This window comes from Dama dama, chromosome 29 (assembly GCF_033118175.1).
Source record: "Dama dama isolate Ldn47 chromosome 29, ASM3311817v1, whole genome shotgun sequence".
Classification (NCBI taxonomy): Eukaryota; Metazoa; Chordata; class Mammalia; order Artiodactyla; family Cervidae; genus Dama; species Dama dama.
This window is the reverse complement of record NC_083709.1, coordinates 70,188,448-70,210,041: the sequence shown is the minus strand read 5'-3', so window position 1 is coordinate 70,210,041 and position 21,594 is coordinate 70,188,448. Positions and strand designations below refer to the sequence as shown.

The following is a 21,594-nucleotide window of genomic DNA, read 5'->3' as shown; positions in this document are numbered from 1 at the left end:
ATTCACAGTTTCTGGGGATTAAGACATGGGCATATTTGGAGGGCCAGTACTTTTCCTATCACAGCTGGTTAGCTTGAGAAGATGACAAAAGGTTCTAAAGCAGGGGATGACATAGTAAGAGCTGTTTTTACACTGCTGCTCAAAGGTTGCGATCCTGTTAAAATGCAGATTCTAATACATTGGGTCTGTGAGTGGGACTGGAGAGTCTGCAGCTCGACAAAGTCCCCAGGTGATGCAGATACGGCGGGGTTGGTGAGTCACACCTAAGTGGAAAGAAGCTAGAAGACTCCTAAGGCTGCAATACAGGGGGAGGTGGAGACCGTGGAGGCCAGGAGACGCACTTGCTTGCCTAAAACAGACGGGACAAGCTGGCAGTAAGACTCTACAGGCGGAAGGGGAGAAGCAGCTGGCTGACCCAACAGTGCGGGGCACTGCTGCAACTGCATGGATTTAGCCTGAGTTTGTCACCCGCTTTTGGGCCCTGTTCTACAGAATGCAATGGTTGTAACTTTTTAGGACTGGAAAAGCACCCCTCCAATCCTCCTTCAGGGCAGGTTCTACATCCCTGGAGCATCTGTTGGACACAGCCCCTGAGCCCACCCCGCGTCGGCCCCTCCAGGACCACCGTCAGCAGCAGCCTCATCACAGTGGGTGGCTGTGGGTGGTCTTCCAGCCCAGCTGGAGGTTCACAGAGACTCTGCTATGGTCCAGGGTTCCTAATGCTGGGTTTTCACTCAGATCTCCACAGTCCCAGGCTTTGAATGATTCTTTCATAAACGTGTTCAAATGCTCATTGTGTCCATTTGGTGCCATGTCAGACGCTGAGGAAACATGGATAAATAATGCAGGGTTCCTGCCCTCCAGGGACTCACAGTAATGTGGGAGCAGGAAGGAAAGGGGTACTGAACCGAACCAATCACAGGCCCCGTGCTTCCCTCATCATTCCTCACAGAGGGAATTACTGTCCCAACGGACAGACCAGGAACATGAGGGTAAGGGTGGGCACTCTGCAGGGGGTAGGGAGCTGAGACCTGAGCCCAGGGCGTGGGCGCCCAGAGCTCGTCTGGGGCCCAGGGCAGCTCTGCCTCTCGGGTGTGTGACACCCACGGGTCAGACCCTTCCTTTCCAGGACTCAGGACTGCCACCTTTGGAAGGAAGTCACTGGACTGCATTGCTGGTTCTCAACTCTGGCCTCACTTTAGAATCACACCAACAACTTTTAAAACCTGCAGAAGACCAGACCCCAGACAAATTAAGAACCCTGGACGTGGGGAGGACTGCGCATCAGGGTTCAAGGTACAGCCAGGGTTGAGAACCACCAAAGTCCTTGTGACCTGAGCTCCTACATTCTAATTTCCTGAATAACCCTCTTCTCCTCCAGCCCTGCCAGAAGGCCCATGCCAAACTGATGAACAAATGGCAGGGAGGAGGAGGAAATCCCCAACACCGTTCAACTAAGGACAACTTGGAGCAGCGATGCTGGGCATTGTCCATTGCCCTGTTGTCATTCTCTCCTTTCAGTGAGAAAAACAGCAGCAGTGGGCAACATGGAGTAAGCTAGGCAGGTATTCTCCTACACCATTGCAGGGAATATAAGTCACTATACCTTAAAAAAAAAAAAAAACACAATGAAAGACTTTGAAAAAAATTGGGCAAGCACCAGACCCAACAGTTTTAGGAGTTTGTGCTAAGAAATAATTACAGAAAAGGTCAAATACAGAGACACAAGAATAGGGTCATCACTGGGCTTCCTGGTGGCTCAGTGGTAAAGAATCTGCCTGCCAATGCAGGAGACACAGGTTCAATCTCTGGTCCAGGAAGATCCCACATGCTGTGGAGCAACTAATTCTGTGTGCCACAGCTACTGAGTCTGTGCTCTAGAGCCCAGGTTCCCCAATGGCTGAAACCTGTGCGTCCAGAGCCTGTGTTTTGCAACAAGAGAAGTCACTGCAATGAGAAGTCTGAGCACCGCATCTAGAGAGTAGCCCCCACTCTCCACAGCTAGAGAGACGCCCACGCAGAATGATGACCCAGTACAGCCAAAATAAATGGATAAAAATTAATATAAAAAATAAATGAAATTTTAAAAAAAGAGTAGGGTTATCACAACAATGTTTATGGAAAGAACAACTGGAAACAGCCTAAAAGATTAAAAGAGACCTAGGTTAATTACGGGAAATCCACATAATGAAATACTATGTCAATTACAAAGGATTTAGGGAAGAATATTCAATGTTCCAGAGGAAGTGTCTAGATAATAGTTAAGGGGAAAAAACGTCAAGCAACAAAATACAATGTACAGAATGATTTATTCATGTTATAACATATGTGCATATTTAGGCACGGAAAATAAACTTGAAAAACAGTCCACAAATGTTAGCAGAGTTTATCTCTAAGTCATGAGATAACATGTGACCTTTTAAAACTCCTTTTTTTTCAACCTAGATTTGTACAGTGACTATTATTTTTATTATCAAAATATTGTAATGTTATTGAAAAATACAAATCTCTTCTTTCAAAGCTTGCTTACCTCCCTCCGCCTCCCCCACCTTCTGGTGTAAATGGACACCCCCACTTCAGTGGTGCAGCAGCTTGCTTGCATCCCCACTAGGACACTCAGGACAATCTCCATAGCATTCAAGCCAGCGGCTGCACCCCGGTCTCTCCTACTAGATTATGAGCCCTCCAGAAAGGGCACAGGGTCCCATGTGGCTCTTTAGTCACCTCGCCATCCACCCCAGTGGGCCCTGGAGAGGGCAGGCGGCCAGGAAATACAGGAGAAAGACAGAAATCTACAGTAGCAGCTTGAACACAGAACAGAGCTGACAGTTTTGAAGACCTCAGCAGACATTTACTTTGGGAGGAGATTAGTTGCAAAGACCTCCCAGCGGTGAAGCAGGCTTTTAAGCTGGGCCCTATGTGAGGCTCTCGGTGACAGGAGGGGTGACTCCGGGAAAGACCGAGGCAGCACTGCTTTCTGCAGCCCAGATTCTAGCCAAGCTCTCCAAACTGAAAAAGGGCTCCCCCAACACCTGAAATCAAGAGTCCTGCTCACTCAAGAGAGATGTGAAGGCCCTCAGAACAATTTTCTGCCCTGTCCAGTTCTTTAAGTCATCCATGTAACAAGGCAGGTAACAAGTGTGAGATGAACTGGACTGGATAAAGTTGGGTTGGGATGGATTGCACTGGGATTAGGTTGGGCTGAGTTGAGTTGATTCTGATTGGAGGTAAGGAGTGGGTTGTACTCACTGGGTGACCTAAGCCTCACGTGTTGCCTCATTAGATCTTGCCCAGAAAGAGGTCTGGGCCTTCTCCAGGGTCTGCTCTAACCCTATACTTTTTTTCTCTTGTAAAGGAGAGGAAGAAGGAGGTCAGCGAGCAAACTGGGCCCCTCCCAACACTTCTGACCCATCTCAGCAAACTGCATGCTATATCAACAGCAATAACTCAGGCCCCACAACCTGCTCCTCTGACTGTGAAGTCTGAGTTGCTTATCTGTTCTCCTTACCACATATTAAGGTCTTAAACTGAATCTTATTGTAAGATTACCTCACTTTTAATAACACTCACCCACCCACCACCACTACAACACTCCCAGTATCCAATCATATCATGAGCAAATTATGTGATAAATCAGTCTATGCTAAGGATTTATGACTTAATGAAGAAGGAAGGGGTAACTTCCCTTACCAGATTTTAAGACATATTACAAAACAATAATTATCAGGACCATGTGGAATTTTAAAAAAAAAAATAACACATATGCATAAGAATAGTATAAAGATTACACAAAGAATTCTATCATGAAAAGGAAAATTTTATAAGATAACCAGAAGCAATGCTATGATGGAAAAATAGCTTATATTTTAATTAGTATTTCAGGGACTCCTGGGTACCACTTTGAAAAAGAACTAACCTCAGCATACACTCTATGTAATCTATTTAATCAATGGTCCATTTTAAATGGATCAAGCTGTGGACATTCAAGGAAAACTTGAAAATAAGCTCATATATTAAGCTAGCAGAGAAAGGTAAATGCACAGCTTTTGACAAAATAGACTTTCAGGTATGAGAGGGATAACCTAGAAAATACATTGTTTACACAAATAGATGTAATGGAAAAAAAGATAAAGAGCAAAGTAACATTAGGGTAAATTCCAGCCTAACTAGTTGTTAAAGTCATTAAATTAAACTAAAAGCCCTATAACGTGCCCTGATTACTCGGCCATGGCCACTCCACACACAGTTGGCAGAGCCGTGGGAAAATGGGGAGGACTTAGACACTAGAGGACGTGGTAAACGGGTGCATTCTCCCCAGACCACAGGCTGGACCTGCCCATTCCTCCCCTGTTTGAGTCACTGAGCACCTACTCTGTGCCAGGCCCAGTGCTAGGTTCTGGGATTCAGAATCTGGGCAAGGCCAATCCCTGGCTCACAGAATCCCCGTGTAGGAGGGGAGGCAGATGAGTAACCAGTGGTCATGGTCCAGCCTGGGAAGCCCTGTGACTGAGAGGTGGTGATGCACAGTGTTAGCCCAGAGCAGAGACACTCAACACGCCTGTTAGAAGAGGAGGGCTTCCCAGAGAGGAGTCCTAAAGGATGAATGAGGGGGTGCTAGGTGAACAAGGGGAAAGGCATTCTCAAAAAGGCACTGGCCCATGCAAAGACACAGAGGTGGGACACAAGGGGGACTTGGAGGCAAGAAGCATTACTCCATCCTAGGTGCACGGAGAAGCCAGCAAGAGCAATTAAACTAAGGAGCAACATGATTCAATCTGTATCTCAGAAAGACCCATTGAAATATACATTAAGAACTATCCAACCAGTCTGTTATTTGATGTGCAAATCTGTTTGGGGAAATCTAGTTAACGGAAATAATCCCAAAAGGAAACAAAGGCCATTTGTCTGAAGATGCTCCCAATAGCACTATTTATCATAACAATGAAATGGCCAAAGTCCAAGTGGCAGACTCTGAATGAATAAGGCATAATCCACACCCTCAAGGTGCTCTCACAGAAAAAAGAGTGAAATAAATATATTGTCAGCACAGGGTGAGATAGTGGCTGCTGCTGGAAAGACAGACGGAGGGCTGTGGTGGCTTAGCGACGAGAAAGATCAGCTGGGGAGACCCAGGGAAGGCTCCCTGGGAGACATGCTGTTTAAACTGGGAGGTAGAATTAGACCCTAAAGAGAAACAGGGTAAGGAAGTGTGCTCCAGACAGGGAGATTCATTCACATCTCGTGCTCAGTCAAGGAGACTACAAAATCCCAAATACACATGGGGAGCTGTGAGTGGTTCAGGGTGCCGGGGGTTTTCAGCCTCAACCTGCTTTAAAAAAGTTTTCAATCTGTTGTAAATCACATAAGGAGGACCTTATGCCACCACAGGCATTCCACACTTTAGAGAAAACCAAAAATTTAGCCCGCAGTTAAAATACAACAATCACTCATATTCATCACAACTTCTAATGGCATGTAGACAACAGAAACTCATTACAGGCTAGAGCACAGGTAAGCCAGGAGGCCAGGGATGTAAAATCCTAGGGGTGACTTTTATCCCCTTGTCCCTCACTCAGGAAAGCACATCAGCTGGCCACCAGCAAGAGTGAGAGGATTAGCGGGAAATCCTGAACCTGCCCTGATTAGCACTCAGAGTTTCTCCCAGAAAAGACCCACAAATGGCCAAGAAGCACACAAAGAGATGCTCAACATCATCAGTCACTAGGGAAACGCAAATCAAAACCACAGAAAGGTACCACTAAGATGACTGTAGCCTAAAAAGCAGAAAGTAACAAGTGTTGGAAAGGGTACGAAAAACTTGGAACCCTTGTACACTGCTGGTGGGAATGTGAAATGGTTCGGCTACTATGGACAGCAGTTTAAGAGTTCCCTAAAATTTAAGCATGGAATTATGATATAACCCAGCAATCTCACTGTTGGGTATACAACCAAAATAATTGAAAACAAGTACTCAAGTCCTTGTACCCAAATGTTGCAAAACCACTAATCATAACAGCCAAAAGGCTGAAACAACACAAGTGGCTCCATCAATGGAAGAATGGATAAACAAATTGCACTATATCCATACAATGGAACATTATTCGGTCAGAAAAAAATGAAGTTAATACATGCTACAACATCAATGAACCTCAAAAACATGCTGAGTGAAAGAAATCAGACACAAAAGGTCGATGTGGGGGGGACAAGGAGCCCATGACAAGGGTCTCTTTAAACAGGGTGGGCCAGGAAACCCTCGGAAGCTGAGAAGCCTTGGGACTTTGGACCTTGTTTCCTCATCTGAGCACAGCCCCAGTACCCAGCTCCTGGAGTGATTGTGAGGACTGGGTGAATGAAGTATGAACATATCATACACACCTATGAAGTGGTTTACAAGCATTAGCCTCAATAAACTTCATGCAAGATTTGACCTGCAGAGGATATTCCACATCTGGGAAGATTCTCTCCAGAATCCCAGAGGGACACTGAATATTCCTCAATTACCCATCAATTACAAATAGCCCTCTCCAGGCCCTTTTCATCTCCTGAGGGCTTCCTGGCAGTCCCTTTTTACATTATGGATATTTACGGGAATTCCTCTGTGTTAGAAAAACAGCCCTGACCCGGCATTGAGGGAGCCAGCCTACAAATGCAGGAGGAGAAAGAAACACCAGTTTCTCCAGAACCTTCTCCATTTGGGGGATGGGGTTACAGCAAAGTTCACAAAAGACTACAGAATCTGAAGATGCCCTCTGCCACTGAGTTGGCAGTACCCTACATCACATGCAAAATTGAAACGTTCTGACATGGGCCACAGTGCTGAGAAGCCAAAACTGGGCTCCGGCTGCCCTCTGACCTGTAAGAAATGCCAGGCTGGACGCTCTGGCAGGAAAAGCTGTCATGGCCTTTGAGTCTTGCTCCCAAGGAGACACAGTCTGGGCTGTCCCAGCTTTCCTCTGGCACACAGAGAGTTAACCACAGCCTGCAAGGCAGTTCTCAGTTTCCTTCAAGGGACAGAGGTTGTCTGCCCCCACAGTCTCCCTGCACACTGCACAGTTACTCCCGTTGAGACTGTGCACTAATCTCCTAAATCCCAAAGCAGGCAGAGGCTGCTATTTGGAGAGCAGTAGTTCTCCTGCAAAACTGCACGGAGAAAGGGCTGAGCAGGGAAGGAAAGCCTAGAGACCTGGGCCCAAGCCCTGCCTTTTGCACAGAACAGTTCCTAAAGCCCGTCTCACCCTGAGTATCCTCTGCTGTAAAAATGTCTGCAATGCTTTCCAACGCAGCTACTGCAAGGATCAGCTTGTAGTTTCCATCACTTATTTCGTGCCACGGTGTGGAAAGCATATTATTTCTAATATCTCTTTTAATCTTCACAGCATCCCTAGCAGGAAAGGTGGTCTAAGTATTCCCCTTTTTCAGATGTGGAAAGTGAGGCACAGAGTAGTGAAATTCATTGTCCAGTGGCACCTAACCCAGCCACACACCTTAGACCAAAACTATTTTAACTCAGACTCTTACTTTTCATACAACTGCCTCCGGGTCCTGGTGGGGAAAGAGAGGCCCAGGAACAGAAGGTACCAGATCCCCTGGTTCCCAGTCTATAGCTCTCCCCATCATCCACAGAGTCACTGCCCACGATGGATGGGGCTCTCCAGGTAACTCAGGGCTAAGTTAGGTATCAGAGCAATTCGGTCCCGTTATTTCTTGCGCGGCCAAGCGCCAGGTGGTGGCGGCCTGCTTCCGCACCTGTGTTCAGACGGGTCATCACATCTGCCCTGCACTGAGCCAACCGGCACGCACCACCTGAGCGCGGGCGCGGGGCGAGCTGGAGCGAAGTGTTCCAGCGGAGGCCGCTGGCACTCTTACTGGGCTTCCAAAGTCGCTCTGTGCCCAAGACTGAAAGGGCTGCGCCTAGCTCAGACACCTCGGGTTCCAGGATACTGCTCCACCCGCTTCGGCCGCCCGGAGACTTTTTCACCCCTCGAACCCCCTGCACCGCCTGGGGAAGCCGCAGCCGAACCGCCAGTGCGCCCCGAGCGGCGAGGACTCCCTTTTATGTCCAGGAATGAGGCGCGCACCGCAGCCGCTCCCGCCGCCAAGACCAGCTATTCTGGGGCGCGGAGGTTGCCGGTGCAGCGCTCGGGCCCGGCTGCTTACCTGTCGCGGAGCGGGTCCGAGTGACCCCGGGGAGAAGCGCGGAGGTGGAAAGCAGCAGAAGCAGGCGCCAGCACTGTGCGTCCCTCCTGCAAGAAGTGGTGGAGGGAGAAAAGGTGAGGCGGGCGGTAGGGGCCGGGGGGCTGGGGCGCGGGGCAGCGGGTCATACCTGGGCGCCATCCCGCAGTTCCGCGGGCCCCCGTGGGCACCGGGCAGCCGAGCTCCGCAGACGGCAACGGACCTTGCGAGCGGACCGCTCGTCCTTCCTGCCGGGAACAAAGGCGGCGCTGGGCAGGGGTAGCAGCAGCGGCAGCGGCGGGCAGGATCCCAGCACTGCCCGCGTCCTGAGTCACCCGCGCTCTGAAACCCGACTCCGCCGCACCCAGCGCTCCCGCGCGCGCCGCGCCCCACCTCGGGCAGAGCCGCGCCCCACCTCGGGCAGTGCTGCAGCGGCGCACTCAAGCCCCGGGACTCCTGGCAACTACCGCCTGCCCACGCCCCTTTCCCCCTCGACGGATGCGCGCCCCCAGCCGCAGCTTCCACCCGGGCGGCCTTGGGTAACCAAGAAAAGCCCCGCGCCCGCGCTCGTCTGGGTCAGCGGGCAGCTCCCTCCCGCCCTCTAGTCTATCGGTGTCCGGGCTGCCCGGCCGACAAAACACTCCCTTTTCAAGGGCCAATGGAATCTTCTCACCAGCCAAGGGAGGCTGGAATCGCTGTGATTTCCCTAAATGACAACGAAGAACCTGGAGGCTCAGAGAGATGCAGGGAATCTCCCCAGGTCTCACAGCTGGATTGGACCCTGCCCTGCACCCCTGACTCGCAACCCCCTTGAACGCCCAGGAATGGCCCATTTGGTGGGTGTGGGGGTAGGGGGAATATGTGATCCATATAAATAAATGCAATAAAGAGAATCCTAATTTAAAAATGTAAATATATCTAATATTCCAAGCTTCTCTTCTTTGTGCCTTGCCTGCACCACCATCTCCCGCCACCAGAACATAAGCTCCAGGAGAGCAAGAATTTACATCTGTTCTGTTCTCTGTCTAAAGTAGTACCTGGCCGTAGGAGATGCCAGTAAACAGGGGAAGGAACACAATTTTTAGGTGAGATACCACTCCAGGCAGTGTGATGACTGAGGAAAAATAAACCAGTTTCAGTCTCCAGAAGCCATCGGGAGAGCTCACAGCGGGAGGAGGAGCGGGGGTAGACTGTTCCACCTGCACTGAGCTTAGCGCAGGTCCTGGCCCTGTCTGAACCCTCAGATGGTGGCTCTTTGTTGTGATTACCGCCCGGCCCAGTAGTGTAAGATATTTGGGGGAGAGGAGGCGCAGCTGAGGGCAGCTGAGACTTGGACAGTTCTAAAGCCAGGCAGGCGCAGGGTCCTCTTTCCCTCATGTGCCAAGTAGCCACACTGGGCTGTGGCTCTGTGGTCAGTTCCTGGTTTTCATCTCTAGATGATAAGTCACCACCTGCCAAGTGAGATAGTAACATGAGCTGGCCCTGCAGAGATGGGATGGTGGTGGACATAGTAGCTAACAGGTATTACGTGCTGACTGTGTCCCCCGCCCGGCGCTAAATGCTTTGCTGACAACGGTCCATCCATGCAACAGTCCTGGATAGGTGGTCCTTCAGTGGTCCTCAATTCATAGATGAGGAAGCTGATGTCTAAAAAGTGCCAAGCTAGTGCGTGACATTGGCCAACACCCATGCTCTTCACCAGTCATGCTACCTGTCTAACAACAAGATGAGACCCACTTCCCCACCCTCAAGAGCAAAATCGCACTGGAGTTACGGGGCACTCGGGCATGAAGGGGTTAAAACCCGCAGCAGTAAGGGCTCCACAGGGAGCTCGGGCCTGGAGTCAGGAGCCTGGGTTCCCATCCAGTTCTGGCCCACATTGGGCAGATCCTGTCCTCACTTGACTCTTTATTTCATCATCTATAAAATGGATGTAACGATCTTGCTGTGAGTGCGTGGCTGTGAGTCTCGGCGAGATCACGTGCATGCAGCCGCACTCTGTCCGCTGTAAAGTGCTGTGCAGATGTGAGGGGTCGGGGCTGGAAGAAAATTCAGCATGGCCAGGAGAAGGCGGGAGAGGCTTCAACAGAGTAGTAAAGTTAACCCAGACTGGGGGTCTGCGGGTGCAAGCGGGAGGGAGGGGTAAAACAGCCAAGGCAGCTCTGGAGCTAGGGTGGCCCATGTGAAACTAATCCACCAGATCCAGTGCATTCTAACAACACGGTCAGGCTTCTTTCTTAGCTCTTCATATTCTCTGTGAGTATGAATTCTTTCCCACTTGCAGTCATGGTGTGCTGGACATATCATTTTATTATGATTTACTAACCATAAGGAATTTGCCTTCTTAGTTCTATATTTTTTATTGTTTATAAAGTACCATATTGACTGGGAATGTAATTGACTTTCTTATAACTATAATTCTATATTGCTTCGAAAGAGTCACATCAACTATGGTTATATAATAGTTCTATTGTTCTGTTTCACACTTAAAACTGAAAGCTGTGAACTGTTGGCTCAGTTTGGCCCATAGATAGGTATTGTTCAGGTGTCTGGTGTCAATCTCCAAATTAAATTAGTTAGCATTATATTTGATAATTAGTTGGTTTATGTTAAAATCCAGATTTCTGGCTTCTTTTTAAATTTTTGGAAAACCTGGTAACATGGGACTTGTGTTCCTTATGCCAGTGATTGATTTGCATTGAAAGCGGTTCATACCTTCAGTCAAGGCCAATTTCTCCAGTTTGTCATGGTCCCTACCATCCCTGGCTTTCCTGACAGCTCAGTTGGCAAAGAATCCACCTGCAATGCAGGAGACCAAGTTTCGATTCCTGGGTTGGGAAGATCTGCTGGGAAGGGATAGCCTACCCACTCCAGTATTCTTGGGCTTCCCTTGTGGCTCAGCTGGTAAAGAATCCGCCTTCTATGAGGGAGACCTGGGTTCGATCCCTGGGTTGGGACGATCCCCTGGAGAAGGGAAATGCTACCCACTCCAGTATTCTGGCCTGGAGAATTCCATGGACTGTATAGTTCATGGGGTCGCAGAGTCAGACCTGACTGAGTAACTTTCAGTTTCACTACCATCCCTATTGTTCCCCAACACCAAAACTAAGAATCTTTTGCCATTTATCATCACATATGCACTCTGCCTTTTATAAGAAAGAGAAAAGTGGAATAGATTGAGTGCTCATGTCTCTGTTAAAAATAGGGGGGAAAGATATGTGGATAGAGAAGGTGGGCATGTTTCAAGAAAGATGTGAAAGAACATATTTCTTCATGTTTAATACACAGATTAAGTATATCTACATTGAAAGAATGAAAACTAAAATGCCATGATGAAACACACCTGGCTGCCCTCAGTTATGCATGTTACCTGATGCATGAATGAACAGATGCATTTTGATTGGTGGGCTTGATTGTGGCCCAATTTATCAGTCCAAGGTACATATGCATAAGGCAGCAGTTTCCTTTACTACTCTGGCAGGGAAGTCCTGTGTACACATTTTATACTTTGTTGGTATCTGATAATTTCCAGTTCACTAGAATCTAAACATCCCAAGAGCACATTTCTTTCCTATAAATGATGAGATAGATGCATGTTAATATTTCTAATTTTGTACTTATTTCACCTGGGAAGTCAGACCATGTTTGTCAGTAATCAGGGCTCTCATTTTAAAGCTGGGCCTGGAGGTGGGAACCATGAACTGACCGATGGTGGAGGGCAGAGAGGGTGTCCAGCCTGGGAGTTGACGGGGACCAAATGGTCCCAGCTGCTGGTGTGGGAGGCATGAGGGCAGGATGCCAAGCAAGGCATTCGCCTCCTGCCAGACTGTGTTTTGAGGGTTTAAGCAATTTCCTTCTATTCAATATGAAGTTGTAGAAATAGCCAAGAGGAAGCTTTGTGTCATGCTGGAACTGGTCTAAATTGTTTACCGTGGCTTCAGTACAATCCACAAGATCGAGACGTGTGGAGATGGTGGATCTATGTCCCAGCTCTTCCAGGAATCAATTAAATTAACGGGCTGTTGCATTTTCCTATGTACCACTCAAGTGTCCCAGTAAACTCGGTCTCCAAAAGCATTCTCCAGACTGTTTCAAGCAGTTAGAAAGGGCACAAAAATCAGAAGGATTCTGGGTTGTGGTTTGGGACAAAGTGGGGCTTCCCAGGTGGCTCCGTGGTAAAGACGCCACCTGCCAATGCTAGAGCTGCCCGAGACACGGGTTCGATCCCTGGGTCAGGAAGGTCCCCTGGAGGAGGAAATGACAACCCACTCCAGTATGCTTCCCTTGGGAATCCATGGACAGAGGAGCCTGGCAGGCTACAGTCCATGAGGTCACCGAGAGTCGGACATGACTTAGCGACTGCACACATGCCCATATAAGCACACAGCACACCTCTTTCTGAACCTGTTTCCTCAGAACATGGGGATAACACCTCTCTTGGGGAGTCGTGGTGAGAAAGATCACAAGAGACACTCAAAGCTTGCACCCTCCTCTGGTTTCAAGAGCAGAAAAACAAGAGACCTAGCTAGTGGACCAGAGAAGATTTAACTACTCACAGAAAAGCACTGCCTTTGGGGTAATCAAGAGAAAACAATGACAGTGAAATCCCCAAAGGGCCTTCCACAGAGGATGCTTTAGTTCTGAAGAGCACCCTGATGTGTTTGGATATGGCAGAGGGGACCATGGGCTGAGACGAGTCGATTTGTTCTTCATATGTGAGATGATTTGAAAATCTGATAATCTTACTGGGAAGGGGACAAAAGCAAAAGAAGGGACGAGTGTGTAAAACACCTCAGGCGCCACTACCAGTGCCTGCTCTCCGCCTCCGCCACTCGTGTGCAGCGTAGACAAGGCCATCCCACCGTCAGTGACCGCGGCCCGTCACCCGAGCGCTTTCTCTGGCTGCTGAAGCAGGCTGGAGGTGCTGGGGAACTAACGCTGACCTCCCAGCTGCTCTCACCCAGAGGCCTGCAGGAGCTCGTGGATAAAAACCTTGGCTCCCTTTCCCGGTGGGTGGGAATTTCTAGGCGCCCAGAGTCCCTGTTCGTGTCCTAGCCCCTTGCCCTTTTTCCACACAGAGCACTTGTCCCTTCCTACTCGGGGCCATCCTGTGGATGCTGACCTGTGACCCACTGTACAGTCCACTCTGAGCAACCCGGAAGTGCAGTAGAAATAACACCCCGGGAAGCAAATATTTAGCCAACGGAAGCCAGAAAATACCTTTCTCTCCCTATTTCTCCCAGATGCACTGTCCTGAGATGGTCATTTATAAGGCATCTGAGAGACACTCTCACAAGACTAAGGGATCAATCATATAATCTCTTTCATCAGCAGTTTCTTCTTCCCTGACTCATTTCCCTTTTCTGTACTTCTGCTCCCTAGGATTTTACTCCCTAATACCAAAGAGGCACCTAAGACTGAGTAACACCTCAGTGTGTGAGCCAGAATAAGCTAGATGGTGGAATTTATCTTTCATATTCATGATAATAATGGCATTTCTAAACTGGTTGTCACTTCCATCTTACAGGTCCAATTAGCGTGATGTTACCAAATAGGGGGTGAGCATTAGGATGGCAAGGTCCCTATAGACTATATTATAACAGAGAACAGGAGAGTTAACATATTTCTGGGAACAAAAAGTGAATATGGACTATTCTCCTTACCATATGAAAGCAAACTGCTTTTGATTTCCCCCTCCATGGAGACTGTGACTGCATTTTCCAAATCATGGTGCATCCATATGTCAAATGTTGTTTATATATTCCAGTAGCTACCACATCTGGCACGGCAGCTGCAACTGAGGCTACCATCTGGCCAAGTTTATAGCAATCCACTATTATCCACCATAATCCATTTGGCTTTTGCAAAGACCACACTAGTGAATTAGTGGAAATAAAAATGGGACCTGTTGCCCCTATACCATTTCAGTGTTAATAATAGCTCTAAGGGCTTCGCAGGTGGCACTAGTGGTAAAGAACCTGCCAGCCAACGCAGGAGACAGAAGAGATGCGGGTTCGAACCCTGGGTCAGGAAGAGCCCCTGGAGAAGGAAATGGCCACTCACTCCAGTATTCTTGCCTGGACAGAGAAGCCTGGTGGGCTCCAGTCCATAGGGTAGCAAAGAGTTGGACACGACTGAAGTGACTTAGTATTCATGCAGTAGCTCTAAATTCTGCAGTACGTCCTGGGATGTGGTACTGCTTCTGATTTACTCTTGGAGGTGGAAAAAGGGAGATAGTTTCAAGGACCTCCACTTAACCTTTTTGTAAGTCAGGTAGTTAATATAAGGGTTCTGCTGGAAGCTCAGTATTATGTGAATATGTCTAGGAATGGGCACAAAATGCGTTGGTCTTTGGATCTCATGGTGCTCAGCAGAAAGCACCCGGCACAGAGGAGACGTGCAACGGCCAGGTGGACGGGGACTCACCCTGCGGGCGTCAGCGGGCCTCTCACTGTGGCTGTCCCAGGCCTGACATGGCGGGGCCTTGGGAAGAGTCACGTGATGGCAGGGGCAGATGGGAGGTAAAGACCCAGCAACACGGGCCCCATCCTTCTGGAGCTGATCTACCTCCCGAATTTGTGGGATGGCCAGCCCGCCAGCTACAGAGACTGACGCTGAATCCTCAATACGGTACCGTTCCTCAGAGAGACCGCCTGGCCACTTGGTGACAGGGGGGTTTCTTCAGACCCCTTCTGAGCAGTTCCTCCTCACCAGAATCAATACCTTTCTGCTAGGTAGAGTATTCTTGGTTGTGGGTTCTTTCCTTTCATCACTTTAAATATATGATGCCATTCTGTTCGGGTTTGTAGAGTTTCTGTTGAGCAATCTGATAACCTTATGGGAGCCCTTGTATGTTGTTTGTCATTTTCCCTTGCTGCTTTTTTTATTTTTGTCTTTAATTTTTGTCAGTTTGACGACTATGTGTCTCCATGTGTCCTTCCTTGGGTTTATCATGCCTTGGACTCTCTGAGCTTCTTGGACTTGGTTGACTATTTCCTTTCCATGTTAGGGAAGTTTTCAGCTATTATCTCTTCTAATATTCTCTCAGTCCTTCCTCTCTCTCGCTTCTCCTTCTGGGACCCCTATAATGCAAATGTTGGTGTCTTTAATGGTTGTCTCAGATGTCTCTTAGGCTGTCTTCATTTCTTTTCATTCCTTTTTCTATATTCTGTTTTGCAGCAGTGATTTCCACAGTTTTGTCACATGCCCGTTCCTCTGCCTCAGTTTTTCTGCCGTTGATTCCTTCCAGTGTATTGTTCATCCTGCTCTGATGTTCTTTGGTTCTTCTAAGTCTTCAGTAAACATTTCTTGCATCTTCTCCATTCTTTTTCCAAGATCCTGGTCATCTTCACTGTCATTTTCTGAATTCTATTTCTGGAAGGTTGCCTGTCTCCACTTCATTTATTTGTTTTTCTGGGGGTTTTATCTTGTTCCTTCATCTGGAATATAATCCTCTGCCTTTTCACTTTGATTAACTTTTACGATTGTGGTTTTCATTCTGCGGGCTACAGAATTGCAAATCTTCTTCCTTCTTCTTTCTGTCCTCTGGTAGATGAGGCTAAGAGGCTTGTGCAAGCTTCTTGATACCTTTCTGGGTATGGGTTTGCCTTCCCTGACCAAGTACCTTTGTCAGCACCACCACTCAGAGTAGCAGAATGCTTGATATATCAATGTGGTGTCTCATATGACACTGTCTCAAATTAAGGGACCCATTTTATGGCAAGAGAGGTGTGAAAATGGATGAATGACCAAGGGATACATTGGTTTTAGCTTTACCGCATCACAAGAAGCAGCTAACTTAACACAACGGTGGACGGGCCTATTAAAGGCTCAGCTAAGGCATCAGCTTAGGTGTGATAGAGTGCAGTGTTATGGCACTCTGCTCCAGAACATGGAACTCATGGTCACTGATTGGGCCTGTGTCCCCAGGAGCTAGAATACTTGGGTCTGGGAATCAAGAGATAGTACTAGGATTGAGCCCTTTACTTCTTCCAGTGATCCACTGAAACCCTAGACTCTTTTGAGGTAAAGGTGCTGATTTTCAGGGGAAGAATTCTTCCAAGAAATATAGTAAGGCCACTTGAAGCTGAGAGTACCACCTGGCCATTTTAAGTTGTTCTTGCCAGAGAGCCAGCAGACAAAGAAAAGTGTGGCTGTATTTGTGGGGATAAGAACCCTGATTACCATGAGAAGTATTACCAGTGACTACCTTATTGGGGACAGAGAGGAACTCAGGTAATTTGGGGGAGATTTCTTGGTAGTTCCACATTCCATAATGATGGTAAGTGAGCAAATGAGATAATCAAGGTAGCTAAGAGGGCAGACCCTTAAAGGATAAAAGTTAGTTATTCTGCCAATCAGTATCAGTCAGCCTCAGTCCAGACCAGTGTTTCCTAACCTGTGGCCCACGTGCATCAGAATCATTTTGTGGAGAAAATATTAAAAGTATAGCTTCTGAGTCTCTACTCAACACCTACCAAATCAAAATGTCTGTAGGTAGAACCAGGGGTTTGAATTTTCAGAAGCTCCTCTGGTCCATCTTATGCATGCTGAGATTTCATTTCCATTGGCCTAAAATTCGCATCTACATTTCTTTTTTTTTTTTTTTATTTCTTATAACACCTGGTTTCTGACCTCTATCTTGACATTTCTTGCTTTAAGACAGTTCACTGTTCAAATATAACCCCCTACAATGATGCACTTGCAGTTTCCAGCTCAGACAGGCTGCCACAACCTCTCTTGGATGAATTTTCCCATTTGCCACGCCCTTGATAGAGCAAGAGGTCCTGCATTGTTAAGGCCAAGATTTTGGAAACAAAGCAGCCCAAAATGGAAGGGGCCTTGCACCTGATCCCAAGTCCTATCAAATCCACCTCTGCTGTGCAAATTTAAAGAAATAATGGAACCAGGGGGTCCCCTGCCTGCCATTTGGCTGGAGAAGGAAACCTGTTGGAGAGGATGTGTGGGCACATCTCTCCCCTGGGGGGCTACCTATTTTCCACCCAACCCCAAACACCAGATAATAACTGTCCTTTCCCCAGTATCTGTAAAGAAGGGTGTCGTGAATATGGAATCATTCAAGTTACCTGCTATTTTTATCTGAAGGAGGATGAGCGTTGATAAATAGGTCTCTGTGATAAGTCAGAGGGCAGGACTTGAAATCCGTCGAAAGTAACAGGGTTTTATCACTGACTGAAGACTGATGAGCCCCGATAGCAAGACCACACTTTCCTTTTGAGAGTGGCCGGTAAGTGGTGTGGCTTCCAAAATCCACAGCTTCTGTCTCTCCTCCTTTATGTCCCTCCCACCCTGGCTCTGCTGGCCTTGACTGCAGATCTGCAGGAGAGCTCTTAAATCAGCAGTAGGTTGTGTCTTCCTCTTTCCACAACTCTACAGGTTCAAGTATTTGGTCAGTTGCACCTAGTGTTTGGAAACATCCAAATAGGGAAGTTTCTTTTGTCATTGAATGAGGATGCAGCTGGCATTTGGCAGGCAGGGGCCAGGGATGCTGAGTTCTACAATACCAGAGACAATCTATATAACACCAGGGAAAAATAGCCCTGCAAAATTACCGACTGTGAAATGCTAGTAGATCGTGACTTCCAAATTTTTTCGATCAAGACACTTGGTCTCACAGTCGCATAAACACACCCTTCTGAAACTAAAGTTTCAGGGTACAGTATTTGCCCTTATTACATGTATGAACTTGGGTATTTTCTACTCTGTTCTGTACTATTCCATTCAATTAAAAAGAGAGAGGCTGGTCAAAACCTACCAAAAAAAACCCCAAAAAACACCTTACCACATAGATTTCATGACCTCCAAATGGGCCAAAACTCATTTTAGGATGTGATCTGTCAAAACTGTGATCAGCAGCAGCAGTAGAATACGGAATGACTCTCACTGTTAAGAATCATTTGCTTGCTCCACCCACACTACTTGACATGGGAAATTTCAGAGCTAAAGTGAAATCCCCAGTGAATTCTGATGGGCTCAGCTTGTCGTGCTTTGTCTCCCGAAGAGACGCCTAAAGAGAGACAGACAATTGTCCATCGTTGAGGCCTGCGGTTTTCACAGGACCCTGCTCTGAGCTAAGAGGCCCATGTGTTTTGCATTTTCCCACAGTGGGAGCAAATGGGTCCAACAATGAAAAGGCTCTTGCATCACAGTGGACAGTGGAACTAGCCACGGAGGGAGGAGTTGGCTGTAGGGCTGAGGACCCTGAATTCAGCTGAAAGGCTTTAAGACAGTTCTTCTCCCCTTCTCTGAACTACAACCTGGCACCTATGGCAGAGGTCAACCTGGTTCTCCAACTCGATGCCAACCTGCCCTGCCACTGTGTGGAAGAAGGCCAGGCTCTAAAATGGAGGGAAAAGTACAAGCGTAGATGCCACCCGGGCAGCCCAGGGCAAGGTCAGACTCAAGGGGTGGGGTTGTGATGCTGACAGTGGGACACTCGGCTCCCCGTTGACATCTGCTAACCACTGAAGTCAGTCGTAGACTGAGCCCCTCTTCCAGCTGCTTCCTCTAATATTTTATTGCACTCGTAACAACCATCATATTAACATATTACTTTAAATGGTACCATTTTCAGAAAATGTGGCCCTCCCCTTTGTTCTCCATGGACAGTCCCTTCCTATATTGGTTTGTGCTCTTCCTGCTTCCTGGGTTTTGCGACTTGGTGTTCTCACGTGCAGAACCTTGAGGAGTATCACACTCTCTCTGTGGCACCCCAGTGCCAGCAAGGATTCAGACAACTCCTCAAACCCTCACCTCACCCACTCCATGCTCTGGGGATGCCAGCACTGCCTGGGCTCACCTTCTTTTTTTTTTTTAATTTAAATGCTTTTTATTTATTTATTTAATTTAGGAGACTTTATTGCTAAAGTAGCCATGAACTACTGATTAACTTTCTTCTTTTGTTTTTTTCATTTATTTTTATTAGTTGGAGGCTAATTACTTTACAATATTGTAAAAAATATGGAACGCTTCACGAATTTGCGTGTCATCCTTGCACAGGGGCCATGCTAATCTTCTCCGTATTGTTCCAATTTTAGTATATGTGCTGCCGAAGCGAGCACCTGGGCTCATATTCTTAACAACACATGAAATGTCATACGTTTCCCCACCAGAAAGCTAACAAAGTAAAATGTTAGCTTGCACTGACCTGAGCGGTCTGTATTCTTACAATCTGAACAAGGTTATGATGACCCACATAGGTAGGGGCCTTCATAACTTCCTTACCACTTATCTCATGTTATCATCACAATAAGCCTGGAGGTGACAGGGCACATCTTATTATCCCTTTCAGAGATGAGAAAACTGAAGCTCAGAAGGGTTAAGTAACTGACTCTCTCAGGGCCAGTAGGCTGTTGAAGGGCAGAGCTGGAACTTGAACTTGAGTCTTCTGGCCTCCCATGAATATTCCATTCACGTTTCACGGTCTCTACCACCTCAGTAAAGCACCCAGCCTTTATTCAGAACTCCGTTCACCTACCTCGTTATCCAGAAGAGACACAAAAAGACAACTGGCAGTTTTTCACCTTCACGTGGGGAGTTGCAGGAGTCTCACAGGACTTCAGTGGGAGATGGAAGTTTCCAACAGTGAGTCCAGGGAAATCCTAACCTGCAGTTTTCACCACTTCAGTATTTGTGCTTCATAAATAGTATTTGCCAAGAGGGACAATTGCTGATGTGGGTAGCTTGCTGTCTGATAGGAGCAGATCCTTCAGACCAATCTGAATAACTGCCTGTGGCCTGTGAGTGAAGAGGAGAGATCAGAGCAGTCATTGGCATCTTTGGCGAGACAAGTCTGTGTTTGAGAAGGCAGCTCACTGCAAGTAGCCAGCAGCTCAGATGCAGAGCTGTGAAACTAGAGATAGGGGTAGATTTCCAGAAGCTTTCCTGGTCTCTGGCTGTTTTGTGAAGGAGAGCAGTAGCCTCTCCACCTGAAAAATTCCTGAAAGTCCTTGGGTGTTCAGCCCAGGGAAACAGCTGATGGTGATACTGACCACGTGAGTCATCAAGAAAAGGTTAAATTGTGCTCTGTGGGTTCTTTTCAGAAAAGCTCAGAAGTGTAAAACATCTTAGCAAAGACTGTCATCAAAAACAAATAGAATCAAAAGTAACTTTTTTAAATTTAAAAGGGCAAGCTTTAATAACTTAAAAAACTATTAAAACAGCTCTTTGCCCAAATTTTTACATGCGTGTGTTACAAGAGATTTTTTTGAAGCCAAGTTTCCTCTTTTATGTTTGTGAACCTCATGAAATAGAACACCTACCTTCTTCAAAAGATGCTTTGAAGCCATAAAAAATGTTCATACACTCTGACTCCATAATCCCCTTCTGGGAAGCTAGCCTAAGAAAATACCCTGAAATATGGAAAAAGCCATATACAGAAAAATACTCATCAAAGAGTTGCTTAGTGAAAAACTGGAAGCAGCCCAAATATTCAAAAAGGGGAGAGAGGATGGTAAAATAAATTAGGGTATAAGCCTTGAAGAAATATTCTATAACCATTAAATATGATGGTATGAAGTTTATGAAGGATCAAAGAAAATACTTATGATAAAGTATTAAGTTAAAACATGGTCTGGAAAATACTTGCACACATGACTTATAAAAACAAGCAGGGAACATAAAAATGTACATGTCACTGTGTCAATATGGTAGCCTAATGGATTTTTTTTACCTTGTTTTCAAATTTCTCTGTTAGTATTATATCTCTTCTTTTAAAAAAAAAAAAGGAGTTCAATCCCTAAAAAAAAAAAAGAAGGCAATCAATGCTATTATTAATGCTTTAAGTAGGAAGAAATATCATTAGTAGAGACTGGGGGGTAATTTGAGAAACTGCCCATCTTATTGCCCAAATACTGTGTTATAATAGTTTCATGTTTTATGAAATAAATATAAAATATATGCAAAAAGCATATGTAAAAATATAGTCTTGTTTAAGACACAAAAGAGTCCAAATTACATTACTGCAGAAACCGTTCAGGGTTTAAAAGTTCTCTTATTTCTATGTTTTCAGGTTGTTATGGATCCACTTACAAGGGGCTTCTTGTAAGCTTGTAAACTTACAAGTTCCTTCTTGTAAAGGAACACTGAAATGATGTGTATGTCTAACTACAATTCTTGTGTCATCTGCAGCACTTGATATGCCATGATCCAGTGGATATGGGTGTTGGGTTTAGAAAACAAATCTCATTTTCTCCCTCCACCATCCAGGACACTTAGAATCATGGAAGAATTGGAAGGAAACTCCGGGTCATCCAGGTCATTCAGGTAGAAATCTCCTTGGCAGGAGCCACTCATGTCCCAGTGAGTTGGGGGGCAGGGGGCTGGGACATGCAGGGTCCCAGACACAATATATAAATGTGAATCCAGAGTCAAAGTTCTACTCGGGGGCAAAACAAGGTCAAT

At 46.8% G+C, this 21,594-nt stretch overlaps 1 protein-coding gene and 1 non-coding gene across 4 annotated transcripts in view; both read right to left on the bottom strand.

The window, feature by feature from the left end:
- COL15A1 (collagen type XV alpha 1 chain) overlaps positions 1-8,706 on the bottom strand; it is a 101,285-nt gene extending 92,579 nt beyond the window's left edge. For 2 of the 3 annotated variants that reach the window (XM_061132937.1, XM_061132939.1), the window contains exons 1-2: positions 8,324-8,558; positions 8,158-8,243 (exon numbers count right to left, since the gene is read on the bottom strand). In XM_061132937.1, the coding sequence (XP_060988920.1) occupies positions 8,158-8,243; positions 8,324-8,334 (97 nt within the window). In that variant the 5' untranslated portion in view covers positions 8,335-8,558. Of the gene's footprint in view, positions 1-8,157; positions 8,244-8,323; positions 8,559-8,587 lie in introns of those variants that run through there. The other variant, XM_061132938.1, reaches the window with a different exon arrangement.
- Positions 8,707-19,146: 10,440 nt separating this feature from the next.
- On the bottom strand, positions 19,147-19,253 carry LOC133049043 (U6 spliceosomal RNA). Its single transcript, XR_009691201.1, has one exon. It is a non-coding gene; the product is annotated as a U6 spliceosomal RNA (small nuclear RNA).
- Positions 19,254-21,594: the final 2,341 nt, after the last annotated feature.